This window comes from Heterodontus francisci, chromosome 18 (genome assembly GCF_036365525.1).
Source record: "Heterodontus francisci isolate sHetFra1 chromosome 18, sHetFra1.hap1, whole genome shotgun sequence".
NCBI lineage: Eukaryota > Metazoa > Chordata > Chondrichthyes > Heterodontiformes > Heterodontidae > Heterodontus > Heterodontus francisci.
In genome coordinates, this window is record NC_090388.1 from 20946039 (window position 1) to 20969062 (window position 23024).

Here is a 23024-nt window from a genome sequence, read left to right on the forward strand (position 1 = left end):
ATAAGCAAGGGGGTGGAAGGTTATCAGGGGTAGGTGGAAATGTGGAGTAATCAGTTCAGCCATGAACTTATTGAATGCCGGAGCAGGCTCGAAGGGGCGAGTGGCCTACTCCTGCTCCTAATTTGTATGTTCATATGTACACAAAACCAAGTCTACTATAACCTGCTCTCTGGTTGGTTCCAGAACATGCTGCTCTAAGAAACTATCTCGAAAGCATTCTAAGAACTCCTCATCCAGCCTACTTTTGCCAATCTGATTTTTCCAGTTTATATTGCCGTTCCTTTATCACAAACACCCAATATTTCTTCTTGTCTACTTAGTCCTACATTGTGGTTACCGTTAGGGGGCCTGTAGCCCACTCCCACTAGCGACTTCTTTCCCCTACTATTCCTCATCTCCACCCAAACCGATTCTACATCCTGATTTGTGTAAGTTGCTTACTGGCTCCTGGACGTTGTGGGTGGGGGGTGGGTGGCGTGTGGGCGGTCTCTCAATAAAAGGCACTTGGTGTCTGATCAAAGGACTTGGCATCCGGAAGTGGGGGGGCGCCCACTGAGAGCCACAATGTACACCCCCGCTGACTCACACTACGCAAAACCCCTCCCACGCTGACTCACCTGTTGCCTGGGTCCCTCGTCTCCGGTACTAGCAGCAGCCACCGCCTCTGTGGTGCATCAAACAACATAAAGAACTCATTACATCTGTACCAGTGATATAACCAACAACTGCCAAGTTATCTGCATACAACAGGTCACCCATTCCTTGCAGTGGCATACTGTCAGTGCAATGCAGCTATGGCAAGTCGGCATGGAAAGCAGACCAGCAGTGGCAGAACTACCAACCTGCAAGGACCTCAATATTATAACTATCCACGAGAGCATTGCCAATGGGAAATCTGCAAGGACCGAAACCCGCTCGTAGACTCTGGCCATTATCAAACGGTACAGTCTGGAAATCCAACAACAGCACAACTATGCCGTGCCTTCACTTCTGCTTTCTAGAGAACTGCCAGCACCACAACAAGCAGAGCCAGACCAGACAGGTACCACCCTGAGGCCAAGTACTCCTGCCCGAACAAGTCCTTGACCTTGAGTCCCAAGCCTTCAGACACGGAGGATGAGGAGAAGTGAAGGACATGCAATGTCCTGAAGAAGCAGAGGATGAATGAGTTGAAGCATTGTCTGTTGGTTCTTTGAGATGAGTTGCCGGAACTTTCCAAGAATGACTAGGCCTCAAAAGTGGCCGTCTTGAAAAAAAGCAGCAGAGTATATTAGTAGGCTGAATGCAGAGAGGGAGAAACTTCAGAAAAAAACAGCAACAGATGAGACTTAAATTTTCCAACACACCACTGAAATGATATATGGGCTCTTCAGCTTCTATTCTTGTAAATTTTATAATCTATATCCCATATAACTAGTTTTGGTATCTAATGTTATGTGTTTTTTAATTGTAGCATATGAGACTCATCTTTGGAAAGAAAGGAGATGTAGTGAGATCGCCTTTAAGAATGATGTCTCTTTAAGATCTTAGTATGCTAATCATCCAAGTATCAGGATATAATCATGTGACTCAAAGCAAGTCACACTGCAACTGTCACACATAGAGTAAAGTTCTGTAAATAGTTAGCTCTGTACTGTATAGTATTTATCTGTAATAAACTTGTTTGAGATCTTCAACTAATTGGACTCCACACATCTCATTTATGTTGCATCAAACAACATAAAGAACTCATTACACCTGTACCATGGTGTCATTATCAGTTTGTTCATCCACACAGGCTGCAAGAGCCTCATGCTTGTTGGATAAGGGCAAAGGCTGAGTCTCTGCACCCAAAATCCCGTACCTGCCTGATTTACAATCTCATCCCCTAGTCCCTAACCACTAATCAGTCCTGTACCACTTCCTAACCTAAGGGGTGTTATTGCCTCCTGGATCAAAGTGTCCAGGTAACTCTCCCTCTCCCTGATGACGCACAATGACTACACCTCAAACTCCGGCTCAGCAACTTTAAGCTGAAGTTCCTCAAGATTCAGACACATACTGTCACCATTGTTCGGGCTCGTTCATGATGCACTGCACAAACTCCCATGTGCTGCAGTGGTGGCACTGCCTTTATAACCATGTTTAATTTATTTAATTAATTTAAATTAAAATTAGGGCTCTTTTTAAACTGCTCTGTTCTGTTCTTTTGTTTTTGTTTATTAGTGCCGTTGTTTTATTATTTACTTAACTCCTACTTGTTTATATATGTCATTTTAAATTTAATGAACCTTCAGAACTCTAACATTGATTCCTCTATTTAGTTAATTTAATTTTTTTTCCCCTCGATCTGATTGGCTTAGTTATAAAATAAATTAATCACTTAGCTGTAATTCTTCAGACTTCATCACCCCTCTGACATCACTTTTTCAGATTTAGAATTTGTTTTCAAATTCTTCATCAGAGAGGCCACTCCTTACCGTTCCAATTGCATTTTATGGCTGCTCCTCTCATGTTTTATGGCCACTTCTCACCGCTCCTCTCATAGAGACACAGGAATAGGGTGTTTAGCCCCTCGAACTTGTTCCACCATTCCATATCATGGCTGTTCTGCGACCTCGCCCTGTATCCTTTTATATTTTTGGTTAACAAAAATCTATCCATGTCAGTTTTACAACCAACAACTGATCTAGCATCAATTGCCATTTGTGAAAGAGTTCCAAACTTCAATTACCCTTTGGTGTGTGGAAGTGTTTCCTCATTTAACTCCTGAAATTTCTAGACTCCCAAACCAGCAGAAATAGTTTATTTCAATCTACCCTATCTGTTCCCCTAATATCTTGAAAAATTTGATTAAAATAACCTTTTAAATTCCAGGAAACACAACACTAGTTTGTGTAAAACACTGGCACAGACCTGTTGGGTAGGATGTCATCCAGTTTAAGTTGCTAATGATTAGTTTGTTCTCAGACTTTTGTGTCCTTGTTCCCTGGACCTCTGCTTCCACCAACCCCCCCCCCCCCCCCCGCCCCTCTCCATACTGACTCTTGACCCCACCTCTCGCTATGCTTTCTTTCTCAGGCCCATGGTTCAAAGATTCTACTTTCGATCAAAATGACCAAGCTTAGGACAATTGGCGAAGAGCGGCCAAGCAGGATTGCTCGTGCACCTGGTTTCACCGTCCGTACGTACCAACCAGGGGATTTCTGGGATGTCAGGAGAATCGTTGCTGGCGGAACAATGGAGCTCGTGATGGTGGCGTTCAAACAAGCCGTGCATTCGCCATCGATTGTGTGTCTGCTTTTGGCCAGCAGTGGGATAGTTTACGCTGTTACTGCATCGATGGCATGCACCAGTCTGATGTGCCTTGTGCTGCTGGCTCTTGTATATCTGGCATGCAGGCAGTTTTTTGCCAGCTACCTCAGGGAGAGAATGAAAACAGACATGGCGGATATCGAGGGGCACTACCTGAAACCACCTGGGGCTGGTTTCTGGGTAGCAGTGGAGGAGGAGGGGAGCAGGCAAGTGGTGGGCACAGTGGGTATGAAGACGGAACCCAGGGATCCGTCATCCTGCCAGCTTCTCCGACTTTTCGTAGAGCAACGTTGCCGCCGGCAGGGACTAGGGAGGAGGCTGACGCAGAAGGTCCTGGATTTTGCCAAGGATCAAGGTTATCATATCTGCTTCCTCGAGACCACCAACATCCAGGAGCCAGCCATTCACATGTACCAGAAGATGGGCTTCCAGGTTCAAAGTTTCTATCGTCCTGTAAAGGCTCCTGTGATTCTGAGCTTGTTATCCAAAATCCTGATTTGTAAATTGACGAAGAATCTATAATTGGCATCCTGTCGAACTGACATCTACCCCTCCCCACAACAAACCTCAGCATGTGGGAGATTAGTGTTGCCCCTCAGCCAGTCTTGTTCCAATGTCTCCTGTGTCCTTTTGGAGACAGTTGTGACAGCAGGAGACCTGGAAAAGGAATCAATAGGGAGAGCATGGGTGACGGAGAGGTCTGTAGCAAGAAGATGGGTGCGGGGAGTAGTCTGTAAGGGGAACAAGAATGGGGGAGGGGCTGTAGACTGGATAAGTTGGGGAAGGCGTCTGCAGACTTGATATGCTGAATTTTACCAGCCCCCCGCAACCCCCCCCAACAACATGGGGGATCGCGGCGCGGAAAATACTTCCGGGAAAGGCCAGCCACGGGCCTCTGCCAGGAAGGCCCTGTCCCATTTTAGCAGCAGCGGCGGCGAAGCCAGGCTCCACGCCGTTCAGTGAAAAAAAACAAATTAATATATTTAAATAATTGCTAATAAAAGTAAAATAGTTTGCCTTTCCACTCAGCCATCCCACGCCAATATTCCAGCTGGTGGCCAGAATCCTGCGCCTTCGGATTTGCATTTGGAGATCCGAGGCGGAAGACTGATGGGGAGGGGGTAGGATTGAAGTTTTAAGGGCGGGGGGAGAAATGGCAAGACCAAACACTATTGGTTGAGGGAATGGTGGGAAGGCGTTACATACGAAAATACGAATTAGGAGTAGGAGTAGGCTGCTTGACCCCACGAGCCTGCTCCACCATTCAATATGTTCATGGCTGAACTGATTACTCCACATTTCCACCTACCCCCGATAACCTTCCACCCCCATGCTTATCAAGAATCTATCTACCTGTGCCTTAAAAATATTTAAAGACTCTGCTTTCGCTGCCTTTTGAGGGAGAATTCCAAAGACTCATGACCCTCTGAGAGAAAAAATTTCTCCTCTTCTCTGTCTTAAATGTGCGACCCCTTATTTTTAAACAGTTCTAGATTCTCTCACAAGGAGAACCATCCTTTCCACATCCACCCTGTCAAGACCACACAGGATCTTATATGTTTCAATCAAGTTGCCTCTTACTCTTCTAAATTACAGCGGATACAAGCCTAGCCTGTCCAATCTTTCCTCATAAGACAGCCCACCCATTCCAGGTATTAATCCAGTAAACCTTCTCTGTACTGCCTCCAATGCATTTATATCCTTCATTAAATAAGGGACCAGTACTGTACACATTACTGCAGATGTGGTCTCATCAATGCCCTGTATAGCTGAAGCATAACCTCCCTACTTTTGTGTGCAATTCCCCTCGCAATAAATGATAACATTCTATTAGCTTTCCTAATTATGTGCTGTACCTGCATACTAATCTTTTGCGATTCATGCACTAGGACATCCAGATCCCTCTGCATCTCAGAGCTCTTCAATCTCTCACCATTTAAATAATATGCTTCTTTGTTATTCTTCCTACCAAAGTGGACAATTTCACACTTTCCCACATTATACTCCATTTGCCAGGTCTTTGCCCACTACTTAACCTATCTATATCCCTTTGTAGCCTCCTTATGTCCTCTTCACAAGTTACTTTCCTACCTATCTTTGTGTCATCAGCAAATTTAGCAACCATACCTTTGGTCCCTTCATCTAAGTCATTTATATAAATTGTAAAAAGTTGAGGGCCCAGCACAGATCCCTGTGGCACATCACTCGTTACATCTTGCCAACCAGAAAATGACCCATTTATCCCTAATCTCTGTTTCCTGTTAGCTAGCGAATCTTCTATCCATGTCAATATGTTACCCACTACACCATGAGCTTTTATTTTCTGCCATAACCTTTGATGTGGCACCTTATCAAATGCCTTCTGGAAATCTAAGTACAATACATCCAACAGTTCCCCTTTATCCACAGCACATGTAACTCCCTCAAAGAACTCCAATAAATTGGCTAACCATGACTTCCCTTTCACAAAACCATGTTGACGCTGCCTGATTATCTTGAATTTTTCTAAATGCTCTGCTATAACATCTTTAATAATAGCTTCTAACATTTTCCCTAAGACAGATGTTAAGCTAACTGGTCTGTAATTTCCTGCTTTCTGTCTCCCTCCCTTTTTTAATAAAGGAGTTACATTTGCTATTTTCCAATTTAACGGAACCTTCCCCGAATCTAGGGAATTTTGGAAAATTAAAACTATCTCACTAGCCACTTCGTTTAACACCCTAGGATGAAGTCTATCAGGACTGGCAACTTGCCAGCCCATAGCTCCAACAATTTGTTCAGTACCACTTCCCTGGTGATTGTAATTTTCTTGAGTTCCTCCCTCCCTTCCATTTCCTGAATTACAGCTAATGCTGAGATGTTACTTGTATCCTCAATAGTGAAGACCGATGCAAAATATCTGTTCAATTCATCTGCCATCTTCTTAGTGTCCATTATTAATTCCCCAGACTCACCTTTTATAGGTCCAACGCTCACTTTGTTAACTCTCTTTTTAAAATATCTATAGAAACTCTTACCATCTGTCTTTATACTTCTAGCTAGCTTTCTCTTGTACTCTAATTTTACCTTCCTTATCAATCTTTTAGTCCTTCTTTGCTGTTTTTTATATTCTGTCCAATCTTTTGATCTGCCTCCCATCTTTGCACAATTATAGGCTTTTTCTTTAACTTTGATACTATCTTTAATTGTTTTAGTTAACCACGGTTAGAGGGTCCCACCCTTGAAATTTTTCTTTCTCGTTGAAATGTATCTCTTCTGTGTATTCTGAAATATCCCCTTAAATGTCTGCCACTGCATCTCTCCTGACCTATCCCTTAACCTGATTTGCCAGTTCACTTTAGCTAGCTCTGCTTTCATGCCCTCATAACTGCCATTATTTAAGTTTAAAATACTAGTCTTGGATCCGCTCTTCTCTCCCTCAAACTGAATGTAAAATTCAATCATATTATTGCTGCTACCTAGGGATGCCTTAACTATGAGGTCATTAATTATTCCTATCTCGTTGCACAGTACCAGGTCTAGTATAGCTTGCTCTCTGGCTCCAGAACATATTGTTCCAAGAAATTATCCCAAAAACATTCTATGTATTCCTCATCTCGGCTACCTCTGCCCATCTGATTTTTCCAGTCTATATGTAGGTTAAAATCCCCCATAATTATCGCTATTACCTTTCTGACAAGCTGCCATTATTTCTTCCTTTATGCCCCGTCCTACAGTGTGGTTAATGTTAGGTGGCCTGTACGCCACTCCCGCAAGTGACTTCTTGCTTATGTACTGGTGGGGAGGAGGTCGGGTGCACAAGGGAAGTATTTTGGGGGAGGAGAGGACAAGAAATTAATTGCATGGTTTCTGGGGGGTGGGGGTGGTGGGAGAGAGGCAAATTAAATGTTTATCAAATTTTTTGAAACCTCTTTAAATATTTATATTGAATGGAAGGGCTCGAAGCCCTTTAAAAATGGCGTCAGTGCCTGCACAAAGGCTGCTGATGCCATTGCCGGGGACGGACACCCCCTCCACGTTATCGGGTTGGGTGATCCGCCCCGGCCATTTAAATGAGCTGCCGCGCTGTATATTACGGTGGCTCTGCAACGTGTGGTCCGCACAGGCGGACCGCCATTATTTTCATCCGCTGCCGATTACGGCAGTGGAAATATGAATTTGAGCCCAGTGAGCGTAGGGGATGGTGGGAAGGGATGAACTTTAAACTTTGTGCAGTCTTGAAGGGGGTGGGGAAGGTCAGATTTAAAAGGTAAGTGTTTTGGGGGGGTGCAAATAGTTAATGTAATTGTTATTGGGGGATGGGAAAGGGGCATTTGAATTTATTTGATAGAACATAGAAAAATACAGCACAGAACAGGCCCTTCGGCCCACGATGTTGTGCCGATCCTTTGTCCTCTGTCAAGGACAATTTAATCTATACCCCATCATTCTCCTTTATCCATATACCTATCCAAAAGCCTTTTGAAAGTCCCTAAAGTTTCTGACTCAACAACTTCCCCGGGCAAGGCATTCCATGCCTCGACCACTCTCTGGGTAAAGAACCTTCCCCTGACATCCCCCTTATATCTCCCACCCTTCACCTTAAATTTATGACCCCTTGTAACGCTTTGCTCCACCCGGGGAAAAAGTTTCTGACTGTCTACCCTATCTATTCCCCTGATCATCTTATAAACCTCTATCATGTCACCCCTCATCCTTCTCCTTTCTAATGAGAAGAGGCCTAGAATGTTCAGCCTTTCCTCGTAAGACTTATTCTCCATTCCAGGCAACATCCTGGTAAATCTCCTCTGCACCCTCTCCAAGGCTTCCACATCCTTCCTAAAATGAGGCGACCAGAACTGCACACAGTACTCCAAATGAGGCCTTACCAAGGTCCTGTACAGCTGCATCATCACCTCACGGCTCTTAAATTCAATCCCTCTGCTAATGAACGCTAACACCCCATATGCCTTCTTCACAGCCCTATCCACTTGAGTTGCAACTTTCAATGATCTATGCACATAGACCCCAAGGTCTCTCTGCTCCTCCACATGCCCAAGAACCCTACCGTTAACCCAGTATTTTGCATTCATGTTTGTCCTTCCAAAATGGACGACCTCACACTTTTCAGGGTTAAACTCCATCTGCCACTTTTCAGCCCAGCACTGCAACCTATCCAAGTCCCTTTGCAGACGACAATAGCCCTCCTCGGTATCCACAACTCCACCAACCTTTGTATCATCTGCAAATTTACTGACCCACCCTTCGACTTCCTCATCCAAGTCGTTAATAAAAATCACAAACAGGAGAGGACCCAGAACTGATCCCTGCGGCACGCCACTGGTAACTGGGCTCCAGGCTGAGTATTTACCATCTAAGACCACTCTCTGCCTTCTATCAGTTAGCCAATTCTTAATCCAATTGGCCACATTCCCCACTATCCCATGCCTCCTGACTTTCTCCATAAGTCTACCATGGGGGACCTTATCAAATGCCTTACTAAAATCCATGTACACCACATCCACTGGTTTACCCTCATCCACTTGCTTGGTCACCTGCTCAAAGAATTCAATCAGGCTTGTGAGGCAAGACCTACCCCTCACAAAACCGTGCTGACTGTCCCGAATCAAGCAGTGTCTTTCCAGATGCTCAGAAATCCTATCCCTCAGCACCTTTTCCATCAACTTGCCTACCACTGAAGTAAGACTAACTGGCCTGTAATTCCCAGGGTTGTTCCTATTCCCTTTCTTGAACAGGGGCACAACATTTGCCACCCTCCAATCACCTGGTACCACCCCCGTCAGCAGAGAAGATGAAAAGATCATTGCCAGCGGCTCTGCAATTTCATCCCTTGCTTCCCATAACATCCTTGGATATACCCCGTCAGGCCCGGGAGACTTGTCTATCTTCAAGTTATTCAAAAACCCCAACACATCTTCCCTCCTAACGAGCACTTCCTCGAGCTTACCAGTCTGCTTCCCACCGTCCTCTTCAGTAATACACCCCTTCTCATTCGTAAATACCGAAGAGAAGTACTCATTCAAAACCTCACTTATCTCTTCCGGCTCAACACACAGTCTCCCGCTATTGTCCTTGACCGGACCTACGGTCCCCCTAGTCATCCTCATATTTCTGACATACGCGTAAAAGGCCTTGGGGTTTTCTTTTATCCTACCCGCCAAGCATTTTTCATGCCCTCTCTTAGCTCTCCTAATCCCTTTCTTCAGATCCTTCCTGGCCATCTTGTATCCCTCCAGAGCTATGCCTGTGCCCTTTTTCCTCAACTTTATATACGCATCCTTCTTCTTCCTAACATGACTCTCAACCTCTCTTGTCAACCACGGTTCCCTCACATAAATTTTGGCAGGGTGTATCTTTAGAAATTTAAGTATTCCAGCAATGCTGGCTGCCCTTTAAAAATGGCGCCTGCACACAGGCAGCTGACTCCATTGCCAGCGTCAGACAGCCCACCCCCTCCACAGTTTTGGGAGTGCAGGCCGCTCCAGCTATTAAAATGAGCCTCCGCGGGGGAGATCTCAGCGACTCTGTGGCATGCGGCCTGCTCTTGCAGGCCACCATTTTCTAAGCCCGCAGCCGAGAGCGGCAGCAGGCTCTTAAACTCCAGTCCGAAGGGTGGGGGTCATTATGGCACAGAAGGAGGCCATTCAGCCCATTGAGTACATGCCAGCTCCCTGTACAATCAGTCCCATTTCCCCTTTCTATCTGCATTTCTCTGCAAGTTTACTTCCCGTTGAAATCATTCATCGTCTCCACTTCCACGATCCTTGTAGGCAGCAAGTTCCAGGTCATGACCACTCACTGTCAAAAAGAGTTCTTCCTCACAACCCCCCCGCCCCCCGTCCCCTGCATCTCTTGCCCAAAACCTTAAATCTGTGTCCCCTAGTCCTTGTACTATTAACTAATAGGAGCAGCTTTTTGTTGTCTTCTACTTTGTGTTACTTCTTTGACCAGGAGTCCTTCCCCCGATCAGAAGATCCATTCATCCGCCTCCAGCATTCTCCCTCTACCTGGACCCCTCCCCCTGGCCTCTTACCCGCTCTTGATCTTTTCATTGAAAACTGTCGGCGAGACATTGGTTATCTCAATTTCTCTTCCCCTCTCACTCACTCTAACCTGTCCTCCTCTAAACATGAGGCACTCCATTCTCTCAGGTCTAACCCCGACATGGTCATTAAACCTGCAGACAAGGGTGGTGCTGTTGTTGTTTGGCGTTCCGACCTCTACCTTGCAGAGGCTCAGCGACAACTCTCAGACACTTCTTCCTACCTCCCTCTGGACCATGACCCCACCACCGAACATCAAGCCACTGTCCACAGGACCGTCACTGACCTCATCTCCTCTGGAGATCGTCCCTCTACAGCTTCCAACCTCATAGTCCCACAACCCCGGACAGCCCACTTCTACCTCCTTCCCAAAATCCACAAACAGAACTGTCCCGGCAGACACATTGTGTCAGCGAGCTCCTGCCCCACTGAACTTATTTCTTCCTATCTTGACTCTATCTTTTCTCCGCTGGTCCAGTCTCTTCCCACCTACATCGTGACTCTTCTGACGCCCTACGTCATTTTGACAATTTCCAGTTTCCTGGCCCCAACTGCCTCCTCTTCACTATGGACGTCCAATCTCTCTACACCTCCATCGCCCACCAGGACAGTTTGAGGGCTCTCTGCTTCTTCCTTGAACAGAGGCCCAACCAGTCCCCATCCACCACCACCCTCCTCCACCTGGCTGAACTTGTTCTCACATTGAACAACTTCTCCTTCAACTCCACTCACTTCCTTCAAGTAAAAGGTGTTGCTATGAGTACCCGCATGGGTTCTAGTTATGTCTGGCTTTTTGTGGGATATGTCGAACATTCCTTGTTCCAGTCCTACTCTGGCCCCCTCCCCCAACTCTTTTTCCAGTACATTGATGACTGTATCGGTGCCATTTCCTTCTCCTGCCCTGAACTGGAAAACTTTATCAACTTTGCTTCTAATTTCCACCCTTCTCTCACCTTTACATGGTCCATCTCCGACACTTCCCTTCCCTTCCTCGACTTCTCTATCTCCATCTCTAGAGCTAGGCTGTCTACTAATATCCATTATAAGCCCACCAACTGCCACAGCTACCTCAACTACACTTCTTCACACCCTGCATCCTGTAAGGACTCCATTCCATTCTCCCAGTTTCTCTGCCTCCGACGTATCTGCTCTGATGATGCTACCTTCCATGACAGCGCTGCTGATATGTCTTCCTTTTTCTTCAACCGAGGATTCCCCTCCACTATGGTTGACAGGGCCCTCAACCGTGTCCGGCCCACTTCCCGCACCTCGACCCTCACCCCTTCCCCTCCCTCCCAGAACGGCGACAGGGTTCCCCTTGTCCTCACTTTCCACCCCATCAGCCTCCATATCTAAAGGATCATCCTCTGCCATTTCCGCCACCTCCAGCGTGATGCTACTACCAAATGCATCTTCCCCTCCCTTCCCCTGTCAGCATTCTGAAGGGATCGTTCCCTCCGTGACACCCTGGTCCGCTCCTCCATTACCCCCACCATCTCATCCCCTTCCCATGGCACCTTCCCCTGCAATCGCAGGAGGTGTAATACCTGCCCATTTACATCCTCTCTCCTCACTATCCCAGGCCCCAAACACTCCTTTCAGTTGAAGCAGCGATTTACTTGTACTTCTTTCAATGTAGTATACTGTATTCGCTGGTCACAATGTGGTCTCTTTTACATTGGGGAGACCAAAGCAGACTGGGTGACTGCTTTGCGGAACACCTTTACTCAGTCTGCAAGCAGGACCCCGAGCTTCCGGTTGCTTGCCATTTCAACATTCCCCCTTACTCTCATGCTTACATCTCTGTCCTGGGATTGCTGCAGTGTTCCAGTGAACATCAAATCAAGCTTGAGGAACAGCATTTCATTTATCGATTAGGCACACTACAGCCTGCCGGACTGAACACTGAGTTCAATAATTTCAGAGCATGACGGGCTCCCCATTTTTACTTTTTTTTTAGTTACTTTTTTCTTTTTTTATATATTTTTTGTGTTTATTTTATTTTATTTCACCTTTGTTTGTTCCGTTTGCTTACCCACTGTTTTTTTTCATGTTTGTACTTGCGGCTGTTCAATTTTCAGTCCGTTAACACCCTTTCTGTACTAATGCTTTGTCTTTCAACACACCATTAACATATTGTTTGCCTTTGCTCCACGACCTTCTGGTCAGCTATTCTGTGACCTTATCCTATCTACACCTTCTCCTTTGTTATCTCTTGCCCCACCCCTGCTTTACTTATAACCTTTCACATTTCTAATATTTGCCAGTTCTGAAGAAGGGTCACTGACCTGAAACGTTAACTCTACTTCTCTCTCCACAGATGCTGCCAGACCTGCTGAGTATTTCCAGCATTTCTTGTTTTTATTTCAGATTTCCAACATCCGCAGTATTTTGCTTTTATTTTTGTTGTCTACCTCTTCTAAACTTGTTATATTCTTGTACACCTCCATTTAATCTCCCCTCAATCTCTTCTGCCCCAAGGAGAACAACCCCAGCATCTCCTTGCACCCTTTTGAAACACTTGTCACTCTCCAATCCTCTGGTACCACCAGCCCCCATCCCCCACCCCATCCCAGTATTTAGGGAAAATTTGAAGATTATGGCAAGCCCTTCCACTACCTCTACTCCCATTTCTTATACCAAGCTGGGATGCAAGCAATCCAGACCAGGTGACTTATGCATTCTAAGCTTAGCCAGCCTTTCCAGTGAATCCTTCCTATTAATTTTCACCTCAACAGATTAACTCTACCATCTCTGCTTCTACCGATATTTTGTCAGCATCCTGTTCCTTAGTAAGCACCAATCTAAAGTACTCATTAAGTATTCTAGCCTTGCCTTTGCCTCGAAGCATATATCACCCTTTTTGTCCCTAATGGGACCCAGCCCACCTCTTACTACCCACTTACCATTTACATGCCGATAGAGGATTTTTGGGTTCCCTTTTATGTTAACTGCCATTCTATTCTCATATTTTCTTTGCCAGTCTTATTTTCCTCTTCTCTTTCCCTCTCAACATAGTATTTGGCCTGGTTCTCACTTGAGGAATTCAGCTGACATGTATCATACACCCTCTTTTGTGTTTTATCATATTCTCTATCTCCCTCACCATCCAAGGAGCCCTGGCTTTGGTTCCCTCACCTTTTGCCCTTGTATTAATGTACCTAACCTGTACCTGAAACTTCTGCTCTTTGAAGATATAATTAGAGTTAGAGTTATTTCTGTCAATCTTTTGTTTCATTTTACCCTGACTAGATCCCTTCTCATCCCATTGAAGTTAGCCTTCTTTCAATTTAGAAGTTCTTCTTTCGATTGTTCCTTGCTTTTCTCAATTACTAATCTAAATCTTATGATACAATGATCACTCTTACCCAAGTGTTCAGCCACAGACACTTAGCCCACCTCGTTCCCCAGCACCAGATCCAGCAATGCCTCCTTCCTGGTTGGACCAAGAACATAATGATCAAGGAAGTTGTCCTGAACACATTTCAGGAATTCTTCCCATCCTTACCCTTTACTCTAACATATCCCAATCGATATTTGGGTAAAGTCCCCCAATATCGCCCTCTATAGTTGTCATAGTCATAGAGAGATGCAGCACTGAAACAGGCCCTTCGGCCCACTGAGTCTGTGCCGACCAACAACCACCCATTTATACTAATCCTACATTAGTCCCATATTCCCTACCACATCCTGACCATTCTCCTACCACCTACCTACACTCGGGGCAATTTACAATGGCAATTTACCTATCAACCGGCAAGGCTGTGGGAGGAAACCGGAGCATCCGGCAGAAACCAATATATAGTTATATTTATATATTAGATTTAGATATTATATAGTATAGTTCTTGCACATTTCTGTGAATTCCCTGCAGATTTGCTCCTCTACCTCTCTTACTATTTGAAGGCTATAGAATGCATCCAGTCCCCTGATCATCTACCTTTTGCTTCTCAAGCTAACCAAATGGATTCTGCCTTTGCCCCCTCAAGGACATCATCTCTTTCCAACACTACAATGTCTTTCTTAATCAGTACTGCCACCCCACCTCCCTTTTTTCCTTCCCTATCCTTTCTGAACACTTTGTATCCTTGAATATTAAGTGCCCAGTCCTCACCATTTTTAAGCCATGTTTCCATTATTGCCACAACATCCTATTCCCAAAGGGCTATTTGTGCTTTTAGCTCACCAACCTTATTCCCCACACTTTGTGCAGTTACATACATGCATTCTAAACCATCATTGTATTCCTCATTGTCCTTCTTGATCTACTGCTATCTAATAAGGTACTGTTTTCTTCTCTGGTACTTTCCAATACTCTCCTTTATGCACCTTATTCCTTTTTGCTACTTCTATATGCTGGTGCCCATTCCCCTCCCAATTTAGTTTAAATCCTCCCCAATCACATTAGTGAACCTTCCCACAAGGGCATCGGTCTAGTCCTGATGAGGTTCAACCCGTTCTTTTTGAATAGGTGCCTCCTGCCCCAGAAGTGGTCCCAATGTCCCAAGAATCTGAAGTCCTCTCTCCTGTAGCATGCCTCAAGCCATGCATTGATCCTCCCTATCTTCCTATTTCTACTTTTGCTAGTTTGTGGCACTGGGAGAAATCCAGAGATTACTACCTTTGAGGTCCTATTCTGACTGTAGGGCCTCAATACCTGCTCTCCCTAAGTCTTTGCTACTGATGTGTACCACAACTTTTGACTTTTTAAAAAAATTATTCTTTCATGGGATGTGGGCATCGCTGGCCAGGCCAGCATTTATTGCCCATCCCTAATTGCCCTTGAACTGAGTGGCTTGCTAAGCCATTTCGAGGGCATGTGAGAGTCAACCACATTGCTGTGGATCTGAAGTCACATGTAGGCCAGACCAGGTAAGGACAGCAGATTTCCTTCCCTAAAGGACATTAATGAACCAGATGGGTTTTTACAACAATCGACAATGGTTTCAGGGCTATCATTAGACTAGCTTTAAATTCCATATTTATTAATTGAATTCAAATTCCACCTTCTGCTGTGGTGGGATTCGAACCCATTAGAGCAATATCTGGGTCTCTGGGTTACTAGTCCAGTGACAATACCAGTACGCGACTACCTCCCCTTCCGTCTGTAGAATATTCTGAACCCTCTCCAAGATGCCCTTAACCCTAGCACCAGGGAAGCAATATGCCATGTGGAACAGGAAGTGTGGGGGAGGAGTCGACACTGGACTGTGCGGGAGGTATCTAGACTGGGTCGGCTTAATTTTACAGACCCCCCCCCCCACCTCAGAGTCGAGGATCGTGGCGATGGGTGCTGGAAAATGCCTCCGTGAGAGGGCGCCATATATATCGAAACTGGGAGGGCCCGGCCCAATATTGCCAGCGGCGTCGAAGCCTTGTGGCAGCCCCCCGCTGCTCAGTGAGGACACCCCTATTTACATATTCAAATAAATTAAAATGAATGCACTAATTATACTTACCTGGCCGCCTTCCATCCAGGTGAAATTTTCTTGCCACTGGTCAGATCCCCATCGGGGAAATGAGGCGGAACACTGGTGGGGAGGGAGGAGGAGGTATGTTTCTCAGTCCGCGGGGTGGGCAACGGGGTCAAAGTGGCATCATTGTTGTAAGGTATGGTGGGAAGGGTTTTAGGTTAAAGTTTATGCTCTTTGGGGGTGGGGGGGGGGGGTTGGTCAGGTGGACAAGGTGTTTTCGGGAGTGAGTGGGCAAGTAATTAATTAAATTGTTATTGGGGGGTGGGAGAGGGGCAAAATAAATGTATTTAATTTTTTTCATTCACTTTTGCTTTAAATACTTAAATTTGAACGGTAGGGCTCAAAGCCCTTTAAAAATGGTGTTAACGCCTGCGCATAGGCAACTGACGCCATTGCTGGGAACCGACAGCCCGCCATCTCCACATGATCGGGGGGGACAGTCCGCCCCGGCTATTTAAATGAGCCGCTGCGCTTAGGATCGCGGCGGCTCCACGTCTTGTGGCCCACACAGGCTTTTTTTTCCCACCGGCAGTGGACTTGGAGAATTCAGCTCGATGGGTGGGAGAAATCAACTGAGACTGGAAGGGTGGGGGAGGAGCCGAGACTGGAATGTTGAGGGAGGAGCCCAGACAGAATGGGTGTGGGATGGGTCTAGATTTGGATGGGTGTGGAATGGGTCTCGACTGGATGGGTGTGGGATGGGCCTAGATTTGGGTGGTTGGGGAGGTTCTATAGTCCCTGCTGAACTCCAGGAAAAGAGTAAGTGTTGCTGCTAAATACCCTGGGTATTTCAGACAGCAATTTGAGAACAAATGACCTTTCATCTCAAGCACATAGTTCCAAGTGGAGGCTGGAGCTGGGGACACTCTGGCTAATCAATGTTGAACGCAGGATTATTTATTTTGACCAAAATAAGAATATTTAGGGAAGTTAATAGGAATCCTTTTGACTTTATGCCAATCTCACACATTGGAGGGAATTTTATGCTCTTGCCCAATGGCAACTTTGGAGGTAGCTGCCACCATCCGGGGGGGCCCACTGAGAGCCACAATGTACAGCCCCTGCCGACCCACACCGCGCAAAACCCTTCCAACTCTAAACTGAGAGAGGGGAATATGCAACGAGACTTGTGCGTTCTCGTACACCAGTCGCTGAAGGTAAGCATGCAGGTGCAACAGGCAGTAAAAAAGGCAAATGGTATGTTGGCCTTCATAGCGAGAGGATTCGAGTACAGGAGCAGGGATGTCTTGCTGCAATTATACAGGGCCTTGGTGAGGCCACACCTGGAATATTGTGTGCAGTTTTGGTCTCCTTATCTGAGGAAGGATGTTCTTGCTATTGAGGGAGTGCAACGAAGGTTTACCAGACTGATTCCTGGGATGGCAGGACTGACGAATGAGGAGAGATTGAGTCGGTTAGGATTATATTTGTTGGAGTTCAGAAGAGTGAGGGGGAATCTCATAGAAACCTATAAAATTCTAACAGGACTTGACAGGAAGATGCAGGAAGGATATTCCCAATGGTGGGGGAGTCCAGAACCAGGGGTCATAGTCTAAGGATACAGGGTAAACCTTTCAGGACTGAGATGAGGAGAAATTTCTTCACCCAGAGAGTGGTGAGCCTGTGGAATTCGCTACCACAGAAAGCCGTTGAGGCCAAAACATTGTATGTTTTCAAGAAGGAGTTAGATATAGCTCTTGGGTCTAAAAGGATCAAAGGGTATGGGGTGAAAGTGGGAACAGGCGACTGAGTTGGATGATCAGCCATGATCATAATGAATGGTGGAGCAGGCTTGAAGGGCCAAATGCCTACTCTTGCTCCTATTTTCTATGTTTCACCTGTGGCCTGAGTCCGTCGCCTCTGGTACCGGCAGCAGCCACCGCCTCTGTGGTGCAGCAGACAACATAAAGAACTCATTACATCTGTACCATTGTGCCATTGGAAATCAGTGATACAACCAACAACTGCCAAGTTATCTCCATACAACGAGTCATCCATTCCTTGCAGTGGCATACTGACAATGCAATGCAGCTATGGCAAATTGGCATGAAAACCACAAACATTCTACCTAGTATATACGAGTGGCAGAACCACCAGCGTGTAAGGATGTCAACATTATAACTATCCACGAGAGCGTTGCCAAGGGGAAATCTCCAAGGATCGGAACCCGCTCCGGCCATTATCAAACAGTGCAATCTGGAAATCCAACAACAGCACAACTATGCTGTGCCTTCACTTCTTTCTAGAGAACTGCCAGCACCACAACGAGCCAGACTACACAGGTACCACCCTGAGGCCAGGTACTCCTGCCCCAACAAATCCTCGACCTTGAGCCCCAAGCCTTCAGATGCAGAGAATGAGGAGAGATGAAGGACATGCAATGTCCTGAAGAGACAGAGGAGGAATGAGTTGAAGCATTGTCTGTTGGTTCTTCAAGATGAGGTGCCAGAACTTTCCAAGAATGACAAGGCCTCAAAAGTGGCCGTCTTGAGAAAAGCAGCAAAGTATATTAGTGGGCTGAAGGCAGAGCAACAGAAACTGAATGCAGAGAGGGAGAAACTTTAGAAAAAACAGCCACAGTTGAGACTTAAATTCTCCAACACACCACCGAAATTATACATGGACTCATAAGCTTCTATACTTGGAAATTTTATAATCTATATCCCATATAATTAGTTTTAATACAAGACTCATCTATGGAAAGAAAGTGGATGTTGTGTGATCGCCTTTAAGAATGATGTCTCTTTCAGATCTTAGTATGCTAACCAAGAACCAGGAAGTAGTCATGTGACTCGAAGCCAGAGTCACTCTGCAACTGTCTCACATAGAGTAAAGTTCTGTAAATAGTTAGCTCTGTTCTGTATGTAGTATTTATCCGTAATAAACCTGTTTGAGAGCTTCAACCAATTGGACTCCACACATCTCATTTATGTTGCATCAAACAACATAAAGAACTCATTACACCTGTAGCATGGTGCCATTGTCAGTTTGAACATCCACACAGGCTTCAAGAACCTCATACTTTTTTGATAAGGGCAAAGGCTGAGTCTCATCCAGCACTGCACCCAAAATCCTGTACCTGCCTGATTTGCAATCTCGTCCCCGAGTCCCTAACCTCTAATCAGTCCTGTACCACTTCCTAACCTAAGGGGTGTTACTGCCTCCTGAATCAAAGTGTCCAGGTAACTCTACCTCTGCCTGATGACGCACAAGAAGATGAGTGCGGGGAGAAGTCTGTAAGGGGAACAAGAACGGGGGAGGGGCTGTAGACTGGATCAGTTGCAGACTTGATGGGCTGAATTTTACCAGCCCACCGACATCGGGGATCATGGCGTGGAAAATATTTCCGGGAGAGGCCCGCCACGGGCTTCGATGCTGGGAAGACCCTTCCCCATTTTACTTGCAGCAGCGAAGCCTCGGGGAGGCACCCGCCGCTCAGTGGAAAAAACTAATTAACATATTTAAATAAATGCTAACAAAGGTAGAATGACTTACCTTTCCACAATGACCATCCCATGCTGACAGTCCAGCTGGTGGCCAGAATCCTGCGCCTTCGGATCAGCAATCACAGATCCAAGGCAGAAGACTGATGGGGAGGGTTGAAGTTTTAAGGGCAAGGGGTGAGAATGGCAAGAATGAACGCTATTGGTTGAGGAGATGGGTGGGGGGTCAAAATACAGAAAGATCAGCAGGGAAAGGTCGGGATTGGGAATTTACTGTTTTTGGAGGCAGAGGAAAAGTAATTAACTGTTTATTCTTTGGGAGGGGGTTGGGAGAGGGCATTGCAGGTGTGGAACAAATTTTTATTTTAATTTTTCAACAAGTCTGTGCCTTTAAACATGGAAATGAAACTGAAGTGCCCGAAGCCCTTTACAAATTGCACCAGCACCTGCATGGTGGCGCCAGACAACGTTGCCGGGGACAGAGTGCCCACCCCCTCTATGTCATAGGCGACGGGCATTCCGCCACCTCCATGTTAATGAGCCATCGCTCACTTTTTGAAGCTCGCTGCCAAGAGCAGCAGCGTGCAGTAAATGTCCAGCCGGATGGGTGGGGAAGGGCCTGTAGGGAGAAGCTGGATGTGGGACTGCTCTTGAGGGAGACCATGGGTGGTGGAGCAGTCTGTAGGGTGTGCAAAGGGTCTGTAGGGAGGTAGATTGGTTTGGAAGGGGGAAAATGGGTTGGGGAGCAGCCTAGACTGGAAGGGCTGGATTTTAGCAGGCCCCTGACATTGGGCTGCGTGGCTGGGCAATGGGACCTCAATTTCAATATTTAAATCAATAACATGAATTCATTTAAATATACTTACCATCTATCTTCTGGGCCCGCCTTGATCTTCAGTGTGGCAGCCGGCACTCCCGTGCCTTCAGTTGCCCATCTGGGAAAAGAAGCCATGACACTGGAGGTGGGGTGGAGGGGGCTGTTAAGATTTTAAGTGCAGAGGGTGAACGGGGTGAAATAAACATCATAGGCTGAATTTTGCAGACCCTCCGATGTCGGGGGTCATGGTGTGGGGGCCCGAAAATGCCTCTGACAGAGACCCACCACGGGGCTCGATGCTGGGAAGGCCTGGCCCCCCTCCCACACTCAGCGACGGGACATCCATTAACATATTTAAATCCATTACAATTAATGAATTAATCAGACCTGTGCCTCTACCTTCCGCCCACTGCGATATTGGTGGCCGGCACTCCCACACCTTTGGATTCCTATCCGGTGAACAGAGGTGGAACACTTCTGAGGAGGGGGATGCAGGTAAGTTTCTCAGTGCGGGAGAGGGGGAGCGGGTCAAACTAATATCATTGGTTTAGGGAATGGTGGGAAGGGTTAGAGTTTAACGTTTATGTAGGGAGGAGGTCAGGTGCACAAGGAAAGTATTTTGGGGGAGGAGAGGGCAAGAAATTAATTGCATGGTTTCTGGTGGAGGTGGGAGAAATTAAATGTTCATCAGATTTTTTGTAGCCTCTTTAAATATTTAAATTGAATGGAAGGGCTCGAAGCCCTTTAAAAATGGCTTCAAAGGCTGCTGACGCCATTGCTGGGGACGGATAGCCCCCCCACCTCCATGTCATCGGCGGTGGGGGGGGGTGATCCACCCCGGCCATTTAAATGAGCCTCCGCGCTGAATATCGCGGTGGCTCCGCGACGTGCGGTCTGAACAGGCAGACCGCCATTATTTTTGTCCGCTGCTGATTACGACAGTGGAAATATGAATTTGAGCCCAATGAGTGTAGGGGATGGTGGGAAGGGGTGAATTTTAAACTTTGTGCAGTCTTGCCGGGCGGGTGCGGATGAAGGTCAAATTTAAAAGTTAAGTGTTTTGGGGGTGGGGGTGGGGGGGTGGGGAAGGGAAAATAGTTAATGTAATTGTTATTGGGGGTGGGGGGTGGAAAAGGGGCATTGGAATATTATTTGATAAATTTTGGTGGGGGTGTATCTTTAGAAATTTAAATATTCCAGCAGGGCTGGCTGCCCTTTAAAAATGGCACCCGCACACAGGCAGCTGACGCCATTGCCAGTGTCGGACAGCCCGCCCCCCCACGTGTTTGTGGGGGCAGGGTGTCCCAGCTATTTAAATGAGCCTCCACGCGGGAGATAACAGCGGCTCTGTGGCATGCGGCCTGTGCTTTCAGCTACCAGTTTGTAAGCCCACAGCCGAAAGTGACAGCAGGCTCTTAAAATCCAGTCCGAAGGGTGGGGGTGGAGTCTTAAGTCATAGAGTCATTATGGCACAGAAGGAGGCCATTCAGCCCATTGAGTGCATGCCGGCTCTCTGTACACTTAGTCCCATTTCCCCTCTCTATCCCCGTTTCCCTGCAAGTTTACTTCCCATTGACATCATTCATCGTCTCGACTTCCACGACCCTTGTAGGCAGCAAGTTCCAGGTCATGACCATTGACTGCATAAAAAAGTTCTTCCTCACGTCCCCACTGCATCTCTTGCCCAAAACCTTAAATCTGTGTCTCCTAGTCCTTGTACTATTAACTAATAGGAACAGCTGTTTATTGCCTACCTCTTCTAAACTTGTTATATTCTTGTACACCTCCATTAAATCTCCCCTCAATCTTTTTTCCCCAAAGAGAACAGCCCCAGCATCTCCAATCTAACCTTGTAGCTAAAATCCCTCATCCCTGGAACCATTCTGCAACATCTCCTCTCAAGAACCCTCACATCCTACCCAAAATGTGTTGACCAGAACTGAACCCAACACACTAGTTGTGGCCGAACTAGAGCTTAGAACTTTCTCTTCCCTGATTTTGTATTCAATACCTCTATTTATGAAGACGAAAATCCCATATGCTTTGCCAACTACTGTCTCAATATGTCCTGCCACCTTCAAAGAACTAAGCACATGAACCCCCAGGTCCCTCTGTCTCTGTACTCTCTTCAAAACTGTGCCATTATGTCTATATTGCCTCTTCCTATTCTTTCTGCCAATGTGTATCACTTCACATTTCTCTGTGTTAAATTTCATCTGCCACTTGTCTGCTCATTCTGCTAGCATATTCCTTCTCCTGTCAATTGGTATCATCCTCATTGTCTGCCTCACCTTCAAGTTTAGTATCATTGGGAAATTTTGAAATTTTATTCTGTATTCCAATATCTAAGTTATTTATATATATCAAAAAAGCAGTGGTCCAAGCATTGAACCTTGGGGAACACCACTGTCTGTCTCCCTCCCTCCCGTCTCTCCTCTTTCTCCCTCCTTCTCTCTTCCTGTACCGTCCCATGGTCTGAAAAAGAACCATTTACCACGACGCATTGCTTTCTGTCCTTAAGCCAATTTTTTATCCAAGCTGGCATTGACCTCCCTATTCCATGAGCCAGAATTTTGTTGACCAGGCTTTCAAGTGATACTTTATTAAACACTTTCTTAAAATCCTTATGAACAATATCCATTGCTTTCCCTTCATCATCCTTCCCTGTTACTTCATCAAAAAATTCAATTAAATTCATCAAGCACGATCTGCCTTTTACAAATCTGTACTGGCTCTCTTTAATTAATTCATACCTCTGCAAGCAGCTGTTTGACTTTTTTCCCCCATGAATATTATTTCTTAAACCTTACCACCACTGCTGTTAAGCTGAACAAGCTGTAGTTACTAGGAATGCCTTACACCCTTTTGAAACACTTGTCACTCTCTAATCCTCTGGTACCCGCCCACCCCCACCCCGTATCTAGGGAAGATTGGAAGATTATGGCAAGCCCTT

The 23024-nt window shown here is 46.1% G+C and overlaps 1 protein-coding gene across 1 annotated transcript in view; it reads left to right on the forward strand.

Annotated features, from left to right (window-relative positions):
- Window positions 1–7040, forward strand: part of LOC137379491 (probable N-acetyltransferase 8B) — a 58372-nt gene extending 51332 nt beyond the window's left edge. Inside the window, exon 2 of the mRNA XM_068050393.1 lies at window positions 3061–7040. Within this exon, the coding sequence (XP_067906494.1) occupies window positions 3094–3816 (723 nt within the window). The 5' untranslated portion in view covers window positions 3061–3093 and the 3' untranslated portion in view covers window positions 3817–7040. The remainder of the gene's footprint in view (window positions 1–3060) is intronic.
- The last annotated feature ends 15984 nt before the right edge of the window (window positions 7041–23024 follow it).